Source organism: Phyllostomus hastatus, unplaced genomic scaffold, assembly GCF_019186645.2.
Source record: "Phyllostomus hastatus isolate PE091 unplaced genomic scaffold, TTU_PhHast_1.1 phas_contig_198, whole genome shotgun sequence".
Lineage (NCBI taxonomy): Eukaryota > Metazoa > Chordata > Mammalia > Chiroptera > Phyllostomidae > Phyllostomus > Phyllostomus hastatus.
In genome coordinates, this window is record NW_025333715.1 from 663394 (window position 1) to 677227 (window position 13834).

The 13834-nt window shown below is 64.0% G+C and overlaps 1 protein-coding gene across 3 annotated transcripts; it reads left to right on the plus strand.

Annotated features, from left to right (window-relative positions):
* The first annotated feature begins 132 nt into the window (after positions 1–132).
* Positions 133–7997, plus strand: ALG12 (ALG12 alpha-1,6-mannosyltransferase). Of its 3 annotated transcripts, none has more exons than XM_045834823.1 (10): positions 133–284; positions 2457–2795; positions 2868–3000; positions 3838–4011; positions 4516–4710; positions 5110–5213; positions 5735–5958; positions 6999–7168; positions 7253–7328; positions 7469–7997. In XM_045834823.1, exons 2-10 carry the CDS (start codon positions 2589–2591, stop codon positions 7698–7700), a joined length of 1515 nt encoding a protein of 504 aa, XP_045690779.1. In that variant the 5' UTR covers positions 133–284; positions 2457–2588; the 3' UTR covers positions 7701–7997. The 3 variants fall into 3 exon arrangements, with proteins under 3 accessions (XP_045690779.1, XP_045690777.1, XP_045690778.1); XM_045834821.1 differs by having other exon boundaries at positions 206–995; XM_045834822.1 differs by having other exon boundaries at positions 206–586.
* The last annotated feature ends 5837 nt before the right edge of the window (positions 7998–13834 follow it).

A 13834-nucleotide genomic window follows, 5' to 3' on the forward strand; every position in this document is an offset into this window, starting at 1 on the left:
CCCGGGTCAGCGTCCCACTGGGAAAGGTGGGAAGGGGAGCAAGGAGGTCCGAACCCACCCCCCTCGGCCCCGCCTCTCGCGTGCGCCCGTGGCGGCCATCTTTGTTCCGGGCAAGGAGGGCGCCCACCGCCAAGGCGGCTAGGTTTTGGTGGCCATGTTAGGTTCGGGCAAGGTCTTCGCATCCGAGCTCGCTTCCGCTACCCTTCTTCCGGCTGCGGGCAGCTGGGGCAGCTCGTGCAGCCGAGGGAGTCGCGCTCCGCAGGACAGCCCCGCGGGCGCGCGTGGTAAGCGTGCGCTGCCGCGGCCGGGGCTCTCGGGGTGGGCGGCGGGGATCCCGAGCTGAAGCGTGCGCTGCGCTCCTCCGGCCTTTCTGTGCGTGTTCTCGTGGGACAGCCGCCGGGCCCCTCCACCTGGGGCCGGGCTCCTCACCTGGGGCCTGAGAAGTGTCTCGCGAGGCCCTGGAACCCGCATTTCCGCAGGTGCCCCGGCGAGGGGCACTGGAACCGTGGTTTCGGTGACGAGCACGAAGATCGGCCCTACCTGGGTTCCAGTAGGACGCACCTGCCAGAAGGAAGAAGTGCGCACGGTATACCAAGTCTTCTCCGCCGTTTGGCGGGCAGCCGGCCCGGTTCTCTCCGAGTCGTTTGTGTTTGCAGCCCAGGGGCTAACACTTGGAACGTCCGATTCCACCGGCTTCGGCAGAGGCCGCAGATTCCGGGTCGAGGGGCCCAGAGGCCCGAGGAGCTCATTCCCGGCCCCAGATGCCGAGGTTCCCGACAACAGCTGGTGTTAGCCCGAGGGTGCTTGCCGAGCGGGGTGGACCGGTGCAGACGAGCGCCCCCCGCCCTCCGGAGTCCGGTGGTGGGGTGGCCCTGGGCCCTGTGCTGCTGGGGTCCGGTGTCGTCCCACGGTCCTGGGAGCGTCTGGCCGAGACCGGGTGCTGCCCGTGCTTTCCAGAAGAGCTGCTTGGCTGTCTGCTTCTGCCGCACTGTCCGGTGGGTGAGAAGGCCTTGGGGCCTGGCAGGGGCCGAGTCCTGCACACAGGAGAGCATCCTCCCCGCCTTAGGTGTGGGCAGGGTCTGCAGGGACAGGCCTGTTCGAGGCAGACAGACACAGCCGTGAGGCCTGGCGGGTCCCTGCCCCGCAGCCCTCCTGCAGCAGTTCCCACAGTTCCTCGGGGTGGACGCTTCCTGTTTCCTTAAACTTTATTTTTTTTTTATTCCCTGTGAAGCAGTTAGAGGAACAGAGTAGCATGTGGGTGTTCTCTGGTCTCTGCCTCTGGGGTTAAAGCATTAGCATATTCTCAGTGCTAACTAAGCTGCTGGGATGACATCCATGCCTAAGAGTTTTTATCAGATTCCTTCAGTTTGTTCGTTGAGTACCTACTGTGTGCCAGGCTCTGCTGATGCAGTGGTGAGTCAGCTTAGTGGCCCTGTGCGCAGGATATAACCCCATGGTGGGGCAGCCGAAGGGGTCTCCCATCCAGCACATCTCTGCACCCCGTGTGGTGACCAGGGTCCATTCTCTGTGCTGAGGGTGCTGTGGGGGGAGGGGGCAGAAACACGGGAAAAATCCCCCACTTCAGGAGCTTACCCTTTAGAGAGAGGGAGATAAAGTAGCAGCACCTGTTCCCATGGGTGTTTCTATATTTGGAGGGAGAAACAAGTTACTTCTAAGGGCTACTGTATTTTTTGGGTGGTTTCGATGATGGCACCTGTTCCCCTTGCCTCCCCCCAGCTTACTGCCACCTTGACCAAGTCCAGCCGGTCCCCGGTCCTTCTCACCCACAGGTTTTCCTCACTCTTGAGGCCCCACTGGTTGTCTTGGGGGAGCACAGACTCTTTAAAGCTTAACAGATGGCGCTGTGGGACCCGCCTTTCCCTTCTGGCTTTTCTGGCTTTGGTCAAATAAAATCAGACCCGTTTCGAGAAAAGCCCGAAACACAGAGAAGAAGTCGCCGCCTTTCCTCCCCGCACTGGACAGGTCCAGGTCTTCCAGGCGGGAGCTGACTGGACGCCCCCTGCTTCCCCAATTGCCTGCCAGTGTCTGGGTGGTCCATTGCGGGCACATCCATCTCAGCCCCTCAAAGGACACAACACCCTTTTTCCCACCCGTGTATTCACATTCTCGACCAGCTGGGTGCCACCAGGGGCCCCGCACAACCCCTCACAGGCCGTCGAGAAGGTAGCCGGGGGGGTGCAGGGACTCCCCTGGCTGCCCTGCCGCTCCTTTCTGTGCTGCTGCCTCTCGGCCTCCGCCCAGACCCGAGCGGGACCAGGAGGGCCAGGCCATGTTCAGGTGTCCTGCCCTCGGGGCCGGGCCACACGCGGGACTTCAGCAACCCAAGTGGTCCTCGGTGCGGAGACCCTCGCCCAGCCTCGTGTAAGGCGGCCGGTTCACACGGGAACACTGCTCAAGCTTGTTTTCGTGAAAACCCTGTTTCCGTGTACTTGCAGGCTTGCAGAAGCTGTGGCGAGCATTCCCGCTCACTCTTCACCCACATCGTCTCCCGGACGTTGCCTCGGCTGTGACTTTTGAAGTGGGGGTCCCCGTGTTTGCTGTGACATGCGCCCAGCGTGGCAGTGCTGATGGCCGGTGACAGACGGGGCGTGAAGGGGAAGCCTGGAATGTCCGGGAAGAGGCAGCTGGGCTGGGGCGGGCAGCGCCTGCTGCTGGGTCTGCTGGTCGCCGTGGCCGCCGCCCACCTGGCCGCCTGCCCCTACACCAAGGTGGAGGAGAGCTTCAGCCTGCAGGCCACGCACGACCTGCTCTTCCACCGTCTGGACATGGAGCGGGTGAGTCCGGCGCCTGCGGCCGCGTCCTCCCCAAGTCCTGGGGCCTCCGCTGACCTCGCACTCCCTCTGCAGTACGACCACCTGGAGTTCCCGGGCGTGGTCCCCAGGACGTTCCTCGGGCCCCTGGTGATCGCGGCGCTGTCCAGCCCCGTGGTCTGCGTGCTCTCGCTGCTGGGGTCGTCCAAGTTCTACTCTCAGCTGACAGGTAAGGACCGGGGCCTTCGAAGGGGGACGGAAGAACCGTCGTGAGGTCTGGTGATCGCAGCCAGCCGACCGGAGGCCCCTTCCGCGGTGTCCGCCTGCGGATCGTGGCTGCGCGGGGCCGTGCGGTGTGGCAGTTCGGATCACAGGTCAGAGCCAGGCGTCAGCCCTCTCTAGGGTGTGACCTGGGACGGAGAACAGGGCGTCTGCCTCCCGAGACTGAAATGAGGGTGTTGGCAGCTTCCCGCTCAGGTTGCCTGCGTAGATCCTTCTGGATTTTTCTCGGGGCCCAATTTAGAGAGTTCCCCGCAGAGAGCTCTGCAGCCTCACTTGCTGGCCAGGGACCCCCGCTGTTCCGAGTTGGCGCTTTTTCTCTGCATCCAAACCCAGACCATTCCCACGCCTCCCGGACAGACGCCAACACGCTCTCACGGCGGGTGTGCCTGGCCTGTTGGCAAGCCGTGACGGGGTCAGGTCCCCGCGGAGGGGCAGCTCAGGAGAGGGGCACACCACCACACAGGGCAGCCAGACAGGCCGAGCCGGTCACGGAGGACGCCGGGGAGCCCCGGGCGGTCACCGCTGTGGGGGGCCTCTGGTGCGAGTGCCGAGTTGGTCACTCAGGGAGGGATGGACACTGCCTGCCCTGTCCCGGGCCTCACAGTGTTGGGGGAGCCCCGAGGCCAGGCCCGGGCACAGGCCATCTGTCCCCCACACCCAGGTGTTTTTGATACCGAGCCCTTGGGGTTGTTTCACTGCCGCCTGGTCGCTCGCCGACCGCTGGACGTCAGGGTCAGAGACCCGCTGACCTGCGGGTCACACACGGGTCGCCGTCCTTGTTCAGTCAGAGCGGTCCTTGGACTCGGAGTGGTTTCCGGACTCTGGACTTGGCAGAAAGAAGTGCGGCGGCAGTTTGGGGCCACGGCGGCCACCGTGTTCTGCTGGGTGACGGCCACCCAGTTCCACCTGATGTTCTACTGCACGCGGACACTCCCCAACGTGCTGGCCCTGCCCGTGGGTACGTAGCTGCCGGACGCGCCCCTCAGTGGCCCCCTCGCGGTGACAGGTGGGTGGGTGCCCGACGATGGCTGCCCCCACGGGCGTCGTGACAGGACGGCCCGCGCCGGGAAGCACTGTCTGTCCTCGGCTGGGTCGGGGTGCCCTTGTCCGAGAAAAATGCGCCTGGGCCGGTTCCTGGTGCAGGCCGTGGTGTGACTCGGGGGAAGACGGGCAGCTTGCTGTGGGTGCTCTGTGGGCGCCCCAGGCAGGTGGGAGGGACCCCAGGGAGACCAAGGGCGGCGCGGGTTCCGGGCCTGGTGGGACGAGTGGAGTCGGCCAAGGTGGGCGCGGCACGTGGGGGGCCTGGGGCTCCAGATTGGACCGGGTGGTTGGACGCAGCCTCCGGGGTCCGGGCTGCGTGATGGGCGGGGCGTCCCCGGGCTGAGCAGGGTTTGCCGGCTCCCGCGGGGTCTGCGTGGCTTTCGTGGGAGAAGCCAACGCCCGCGTCTCGCCGTCTCCCCAGTGCTGCTGGCCCTCACGGCCTGGCTGCAGCGGAGGTGGGCCCGCTTCATCCGGCTCTCGGCGCTGGCCATCCTGGTCTTCAGGGCCGAGCTGAGCCTGCTCCTGGGCCTCGTGCTGCTGCTGCTGCTCTGCACCCGGCGGCTGACCGTCGCCAGGGCCCTGCGCTTCGCCGTGCCCGCCGGCCTGCTCTGCCTCGGTGAGTCGCTGTGCGGTCCTCCCGCCTGGAGGGGGCGCTCGGCCTCCTGCCACAGCCGCGGAGGGAGGCTGGGCGGGCGGGGGGCGTGGCCGCCAGACAGAGTGGCGGGAACCGTGAGCAGCATCGGAGAGTCTCCAAGCGGCTCCTCCTGCGCGGCCCGAGGGTCCCCGCAAGGCGCGCCCGTCCTCCTGCGGCCCGGGTCATGGGAACCCCACGGGGTGGTGCTCCTGGGGGCCGCAGCCCCAACGCACCGGCTCCTGCCCTGGCAGCTGATGGCGCGCGAGGTCTGGGTCGAGGAGGCAGCTCCGTGGGGACGCGCACCCGGGACCTGGGACTCGGGGCGGCCTCCAGTCCCAGGTGCCTTGTCGTCTCCTGAGGATCTCCGATTCCCTCCGTTAGGGCTGACGGTGGCTGTCGACTCCTACTTCTGGCGCTACCTTGTGTGGCCGGAAGGAACGGTGCTCTGGTACAACGTCGTGCAGAACAAAAGCTCGAACTGGGGGGTATCCTTTGCCTGTCGCCGTGGGCCGGCCGGCGGGGCAGGGTGCCGGCCCGAGGGGGACACGGGACGGGGCCTGACGGGGGCACTGAGGGGTGCGCGGTGGCTGCTGCGGCCTCCAGAGCACCAGGACTGGCGCCGTCCACCCTGTCCCCCCGGGGGAGGTGCCCGCAGGCGCGGTGCAGGGGGCGACCCCACGGCGGCGTGCTGCCTGCCGGGCTCCCCGGGGCCCTGGGACTAACGCCTTCTCTCGGGAGTTAAACCCACGCTGGTGGAATGCACGGTGCACTGAGGCCCCGGGGAGCCCACCGCCTGGGACGGTGTTTTCACAGAGACGAGGGCGGGCAGGTCAGACCCCCGTACAGGACCCGGCACCGTCTGCTGGACTTGATGTGCCGGTCCCGGCCTCCGTCCTCCGTCCGCAGGGGAAGGGGGTCCCGGGACCCCGGGCAGGGACGCCTGTCAGGGCCATGTCTTCCGTGTGCCCCCGGCCTGAGCCGCGGCCTCCTTGACCCTCCCGCCCAGACCTCGCCGCTGCTCTGGTACTTCTACTCGGCCCTGCCCCGCGGCCTGGGCGGCAGCCTGCTCTTCGTGCCCCTGGGCCTGGTGGACCGCAGGGCCCTGGCGCTGCTGCTGCCGGCCCTGGGCTTCGTGGCCCTGTACTCGCTGCTGCCGCACAAGGAGCTGCGCTTCATCATCTACACCTTCCCCCTGCTCAACGCCGTGGCCGCTCGGGGCTGCGCCTACCTGTGAGTGCCGGCGCCGCTTCCGGCTCCCCCTCGCGCGGCGTCCCTGGGGCTGGGGGGTGGGGGGGTTCTCGAGGGCAGCAGGGCGGCTGTGGCTGTCGTGGCTGTCGTGGCAGTGTGTCTGTGTGTCTGTGGCAGGAGGCGGTGGCGCACCAGGTCCCTCCCCTCCCACAGGGATGCACGTGGCAGCAGAGTTCCTTCGCGAACACCAATTCCGGGTCCTGGGGTGAAGGTTTGGGTGGTGGGTTTGCGGCTCGAAGGGCAGAGATGGGTCTCACACTTGCGAGCTTTCTGCCTGTGCCTGGTCCACGGCCACCTCCCCATCGCCAGGCGTGGCCGGAACACGGGAGTGCTGGCAGCGTGGGGCTCCCTCAGGCAGCCGCCCCAGGGCTGGGCTCGCCCTCGGGGTGCCACCCTGACCGGCGGTGGGTGACAGCGTGACGCCGAGGGCCTGCAGTCCCCACGGGTCGAGCCCTCGTCGGGCAGAGCACAGCAGGGCCTGCCCAGAGCCTGGGCACGGGTCCCGGGGTCCCCTGAGCCGACGGGCCAGCACCCTCGGCAAAGGAGCAGGCGGTGGTGCCTTGGTGCTCGCCGTCGGTTCGTTCCCGGAGCTCGTGGTGAGCGCCGGAAACCGGCGAGCACAGGGGGTGACGAGTTCTGAAGCTGACGGTACCGAGGTCCCTTGTTCTCTCTCTGTGGGCCTCACGGTCCCTGGCGGGGCCCCTGCTCCCGCACGCCCGATAGGCGTCGTCTCCTGCATGCGCTGCGGAGCTCGGGGCGTGGCCTGGGGGCGTGGCCTGGGGGCCGTGCTCCGGTCTGAGCCAGAGCCCAGCGTGTTTCCGAGTCCAACAGCAGTTTTAGTGTCTTGGGTGGGATTTCACCGAGGGAAGTTCTTGGGTGATTTCATCCCCTTTCTCCAGCACTTTGTGCACTTGGTTACACTCGCGACTCCGCGCAGGGGCCCGGCCGGGCTGCGTGCCCAGCGCCGTGTCTTCCCCTGTGCTGCCCCGCGCTCCCCGCCAGACACGCCGCTCTCTCTGCAGACTGAACAACTACCGGAAGTCGTGGCTGTACAAAGTGGGGTCCCTGCTCGTGGTCGGGCACCTTGTGGTGAACGCCGCCTACTCGGCCACGGCCCTGTACGTGTCCCACTTCAACTACCCCGGGGGCGTGGCCATGCGGACGCTGCATGAGCTGGTGCCGCCCCAGGCAGGTGGGTGCTCGCCCCGGGGACCACCGCGCCCTGGGCTGGGGGCGCCTGGCCGCGGTCTCACTGAGCGCACACGGTTCTCCGCAGACGTCGTCCTGCACATCGACGTGGCCGCCGCGCAGACGGGTGTGTCCCGGTTTCTGGAGGTCAATGGCGCCTGGAGGTATGTTCCCTTTGGGATGTGACGACAGGTGGCGGTGGCGGCAGCCCTCCCCCCAGGGGCTGGCCCGGGCTCCCTGGGGCTGCCGGGTTGGGGGGCTGGTGTGGGCCGGGCACAGGCGCGTGCACGCTCCTGCCTTGCAGGTACGAGAAGAGGGAGGACCTGCGGCCTGGGGCTGAGCGCGCGCTGGCCTACACGCACCTGCTCGAGGAGGCAGCGCCCGATCGCCTGGCCCTCTACCGGGACACACACCGGGTGCTGGCCAGGGTCGCGGGCATCACCGGGGCGAGTCTGAACCTGACCCAGCTGCCTCCCTTCAGCGTCCACCTGCAGACAAAGCTGGTGCTTCTGGAGAGACTCCCGAGGCCCTCCTGAGGGGGCCACACGGTGTCCCCGGGCTCCTCCAGCATCCGGCACGAGGCAGCAGCAGGGCAACAGCCCTGGGGCCACAGTGCGCTTCCCGCCGGGCCCGAGGGGCCAGCCGCGCCTGCCGGCCGCCGCGCCGCACTCCGCCAGTGGGAGCGAGGGCCCCGGACACAGTCTCGGGCCCGGTGGGCTCCTGGGCTCTGCCAGCCCCCCGTGCGGTCACGGGACAGGGTCCACCTCAGGGGCGGTTCAGGATGCACGCGTGTTCAGACGGGACGAGAATTAAAGTTTGTAAGCCTTTCCTCATCAGCGGTCTCGTGTACGGCGTGTTTCCAGGGAGCGCCTACACCGAGACTCTGTTCTTCGGTGATGATTCGGGCACGTGTACGATTTGCTGAACCAAAGCTACTGAATCAAGTAGCCAAAGTGTGTCTGACGTCAAAGTCATTGCAGAGAACAGTGCACACGTGTGCATGCACGTGCCCCCACACACGTGCATAAAGACAAGCTATTGTGGCCTGAGTGTTCTCAGGGAATGGGGGTGCCTGCTGCGTGCCCTGTGCCCCCGAGTGCCCTGGTGTGTCCTGGGAGAGACAGCTCGCCGCAGTGTCTTCCCCAGCGTGACCCACGGTCTGCGGCCCCTTCAGACCGGGGCCTCTCGCAGCTGTCCCCAGCTCGGCGCCTGCCGACAGGGCTCCCCGCAGCCTGTGCGGGGCCTCCGCGCCTGCCCGTTGGCACTGGGCGCTGCGTGCGTGCGTGTGTGTGAAGTTCCACGCGGCCCCGCATCGTCGGTTCTTGCTATTTATCTGCGATCGGCATTTACCACTCCGCCGACCACTTCTCCGCGTTCAGCTGTGGTGGTTGACGACCGCCGCGCATGCGCCGGTTGCCGGCTGGAGCCGACGGCCTGCGAGTCACCGCACCCACTTACCTTGGGGTTCAGAGTGTGCAGGACCCGCCCCGGAGCCTGTCAGGCTGCTCCGTCCTGTCACATGCCCCGTCGCTGTTACTTTCTGGGGCACTTTCCTACCCGGCCCGCCCACGCCCCTCCTGGCCTCTGTCCCTGCCCTGCGACCCGCTCTTTTCCCTGGGGGCTCCTTGTGGTGGGGAACGGTTTCTCCCACCAAGGGCTGGTGCAGAATGCGCCCGCCGCTGTCGGGAGGTCCGCCGCCGTGGGCGGAGCTAGGCAGAGCGGGGCTGCACACGCACGGCCGCGTGCGCACGTCACGCTGCGTGCTGACGCCTGCAGTTCCACCCGTCGGTGGGTTTGTGTGCACCCCCCCCACCCCGTCCACGTCTGTCCCAACCCCCACAGTGGGATCCTGGACCCAGAAATAGCAACGTGTTTGTTTGGCGGGGCGACCGGTTTTGGAACTGCTTTGCCACGCACGCCCCTGTGGGAGCACCCCCAAGGCAGAGCGCGGGTGTTGCACCCTGCCCTGCGGTGCCCACGCGGGAGGCTCGCGGTCAGCCGCTGCCCTCGGATGAGTCCGGCTGGGCCGTGGCTGTGCTCGCCACTGGACTGGCCGCTGGACTCGCGCTCTGTGTCTGCTTCCGGTCTCGGGGCCGGCCTTCTGGCTCTTCCCGGTCGTCGGACCCGGGCGGAGCCTGCGCGGGGGCGTGGCTCCCTCCGCCTCGCATCCACGCCGCCGCGTCCACGCGGTGGTTTCCCGGCGGTCCTCGCGCCGCTGCCTGTAGTGGCGCTGAGCCGGCCCCTCCGTTCGTCACACCGGCGGCAGCGTCCTGCATCGCCGCGCTCTGCCGGAGCGCCTGCAGCCGCGCGGCCTGGCCCCGGAGAGCTCCCGGGGTTGGGACACGGGGCCCTGGGTCAGGCGGACAGCCGTTCTTCCGTCTCCTGGGTGTGGGCACGTAGGGGGTTGGCAGCATTTTCAAACTTCAGATGCTGCCGCGGCAACTCGCCGTACGCCTTTGTACTTGCACGTGGTTCAAGGGCATCTTCGAGGTAAGTCCCTGGAGGTGGGGTGCTGGGTCGGGGCCAGTGCCCTGAGCTTGGCCCGGTCGTGCCGAGCTCCTCTCCCCGGCGCAGCCCGGGGCTGAGCGGGTCTGCTAAACCCTGTCCGTGTCCCGCTTTTCAGTCTTCGAGGTGAGACCTGGCGTCTCCCGGTGGGGTGCTTGCCCTTGCTTCCCCGAAGAGAGGGCGGAGAGGTGTCGTCTCACAGCTCGAGGGCTCTCTTTCCTCTAAGCGGACGGGTCATATTTCTCGTCTGTTCTCCCTTGGATTGCTGGTCATTGTCCACTCATGTCCTAAAATCCCTTCCGTGAGTAGCGCATTCACCCATTATTACATGCATGTTGCCAGTACTTTCTCCACGTGTCCTGGCACAAGTGTCCGCCTGAGGCTTTCGCGTTCACGGGTCTTCTCTTTCCCGCATCCCGGTTGGGAGCGTTCCCGCGCAGGAGCGCGCCCTCGCCTTCTCTCCCTGCCCCCGTGGTTCCTCTTCCACGTGTGGACTTCTCATCCGTTCCGGCTGTTTTTGTTCATTGTGGGGGGTGGGGCTGTTTTTGCACGTGAAGTCACAGGCTGAGCTTCTGCATCGCGTTTCGGCAGTCACCGATACAGCCCCTGTACACACCCGCGTGCAGGCGCTGGTGTGGTGCACACGTGCGTTTCCAACTCCTTCGGGCGGATCCCAGGGAGCACGCGCTGACTGGAGGGGGAAGAGCATGTTCAGTTTCTTGAGAAACCGACGGTCCGGCGCCCACCGTGGCTGCCCCGGCCGCATCCCCACCGGCAGCCAAGCGAGGGCTCCTGCCGCCCCGGGTCCTTGCCTGCATCCGGCGTTGTCAGGTGTGCTCCCGCCGCCTCGGTCGGTTTTTCTCCCTGTGCTGAGCTGCGCCAGGTGCGAGGGGCGGCCGTCGGTGACGCGGTGGTGGGACCGCTCTGCGGTCCTACGATCAGGCTCAGGCTTCGGTGCAGTCGGTGGTCTGCGCTGCGACCGTCACAGGAGTGTCTCAGTTCTCTGCTCCCCCTCGGCTGGGGCAGGTGGTGCGGGTGGAGCTGGGTGTTTCCCTTCCCCCATCAGTGTCCCTCTGGCCTGGTAGTTTCTCCCGTGAGCTGTCCTTGTTAAAAACAAAACAAAACAAAACAAAAACAGAGCATTCTGAAGAAAAAGAGAAAGTGGGGAGGAGGAAGAAAAACGGAGGGCTCTGGTGTCTTTAGAATGGCTCATTTCCGTTTCTCCGGGAAACACGAGGATTTGTCTCTGATACTTCCCGTGGGAACCTGCTGGAGCTTCGGGAGGAAAGTCGCACCGTAAGGCGGGTCACTCTCCGCTGGGCCTCCGGAAAGTCATCGCGTAGGTCCAGGGAGCCCCGGGTACCAGTTCCCACGGCAGCTTCTGCCTGCGCGTCTCTGCTGCAGGAAGCCGTGACGTCTCGTGTCTGCCCGGCGCGCCGCTCTGGGGAGCAGGGATTCGTGCTGAGACCCCCATCGTCTTACAGATCTGAGGGGAGTTGCTGACTTTTCCACTTTTCTGCTTTTTACTTGGTAAAAGGTAAAGGATGGAATGGCATCTTGCAAGTTCCTTATATAAGGAACCCCAAACCAGAAGTCAGTAATTTTTTAAAAATCAGGTGGAAAAGAAAAGGGAGTTACAGGGCATTGTTGCAGTGAAACTAGTTTTTGTGCTTGCCCGTGTGTTTCCATTTTCCTGAACGATTTACTTCTTCCCATGCCTTCGTGTCACTGTCCGGTGGCCGTTCACGTCACCGCAGCGCTCTCCTGAGCACCTCCGGCAGGGTGGGGTCTAGTGGTCACTGACTCCCGTGGCCTTTTGCTTATCCAGGAATGTCTTAATTTATCCCTCGATTTTTGTTTTCTCCAAAATTTTATTTATTTATTTTTAGAGAGAGGGAGTGAGAAAGAGGAGATAAACATCAATGTGTGTTGCCTTTCATGTGCCCCCTACTGGGGACCTGGCCTGCAGCCTGGGCATGTGCCCTGACTGGGAATCGAACTGGCGACCCTTTGGTTCACAGGCCTGCACTCGATCCACTGAGCCACAGGAGCCAGGGCTGTCCCTCACTTTTGAAGGAAGTTTTACTGGATGTAATATTCTTGGTTGATAGCTCTTTTTAGCCCTTTGAAGGTCTCTTAGTTTCCAAGGTTTGTGAGGAGAAATCTGCTGATCATCTTATTGATAATTACTGGTGTGTGACGAGTCATTTCTGCTGACATCTTCAAGACCTTGTCTTAACAGTCCACTTATGCAGTGTGTCTCAGCATGGGTCTTTTTGAGTTCATCTTACTTTGTGTTCCCTGAGCTTAATGGATGTTTTTTTTTTTTTAATTTAAGCTGGGTATTTTTTTTAAATATATGTTATTGATTATGCTATTACCGTTGTCCCATTTCTCCCCCTTCATTCCTTTCCACCCTGCACACCCTCTCCCACCCACATTCCCCTCCTTTAGTTCATGTCCACATGTCATAAGTTCTTTGGCTTCTACATTTCCCGTACTATTCTCACCCTCCCCCTGTCTATTTTCTACCTACCATCTATGCTACTTATTCTCTGTACCTTTTCCCCCCTCTCCTCCTCCCACTCCCCTGTTGCTAACCCTCCATGTGATCTCCTTTTCTGTGGTTCTGTTCCTGTTCTAGTTGTTTGCTTAGTTTGCATGTGTTTTTGTTTTAGGTGTGGTTGTTAATAATTGTGAGTTTGCTGTCATTTTACTGTACATGTTTTTTATCTTTTTCTTAGATAAGTTCCTTTAATATTTCATATAATAAGGGCTTGGTGATGATGAACTCCTTTAACTTGACCTTATCTGAGGAGCACTGTATCTGCCCTTCCATTCTAAATGAAAGCTTTGCTGGATAGAGCAATCTTGGATGTAGGTCCTTGCCTCTCATGACTTGGAATACCTCTTTCCAGCCCCTTCCTGCCTGCAATGTCTCTTTTGATAAATCAGCTGACAGTCTGATGGGAACTCCTTGGTGGGCTACTGTCCCCTTATCTCTTGCTGCTTTTAAGATTCTCTCCTTATCTTTAATCTTGGGTGATGTAATTATGACGTGCCTTGGTGTGTGCTTCCTTGGGTCCAACTTCTTTGGGACTCTCTGAGCTTCCTGAACTTCCTGGAAGTCTACTTCCTTTGCCAGATTGGGGAAGTTCTCCTTTATGATTTGTTCAAATAACTTTTCCACTGGTTGCTCTTCCTCTTCCTCTTTTATTAACATACAACAGCATTCGTTCACTGAAACCACACAGTTCCGGAGGCTTACTTACACAAATGGCTTTTCATCGTGAGTGACCAGAGAAATGCCCCCACAGCCAGGGAGATGGACGGGGTGACACCCAGTCTGAAGAAGGGGCGGCGGGTGGACGGTGGAGAGCAGGGGTGTTTCTAGGTGCCCCCAGGGCCCCCCAGCGGCAGACACCGGTGTCAGGCCTGGCGGGGAGCGGGCAGCCCAGGCAGCGTCCGTGTGGGCTCACCGCCTCCTGGGAGGCGGCCGGCAGCACGAGGACCTGGGTTCAGACTGTCTCCTCTGCTTGCTGCCCATTTCCGTCCGCACGAGCAGACGTGTGAGGCACGGAGACCCCACTGAGGCCCCCTGAGGTCCACACTGGAGCCCTGCTCGCTGCCCACTGAAGCGAGGGTGGGCTGCTGCAACCCCCCGTCACACACAGCCGGGACGTCATCATGCTGCACTCGCAGCCCCACAGCCTGTGGCCGAGCGGCGAAAGTGCGACAGAGAGGGGGAGCGGCCCGGGCGCTGGCCAGCTTGTCCTGCGAAGGACCCGAGAGTAACCCTCCCGCTCGGTGGGCCTGCCTCCCTGACCCCCATTCAGCGCTGCCCCTCGGCCTGGGGGCAGTGCAGGCAGGACACGGAGGGGACCTCCCCCGGCAGACGGGCGGCGGGCCCGACTGCACTGGGGCGCGGTGGGCACGGCTGAGACTGTGGGCCCCGAGGGAGAGGGCTGCACCCACCCGGACCAGGTTCAGGGGCAGCAGCCATGAGGGGGGTGGGAACAGGACACGCCGCTAGGGCAAGGGGCTCGAACGTCAGCGCCAGGCCCGGCCTGTGCCGGGGATGGGGAGGGGGCAGCAGAGGCCTGGGCCGCACTGCTGTCCGGCGGCTCACAGTCCCCACGTGCTCAGTGCTCCCCTCCTGTCCCAG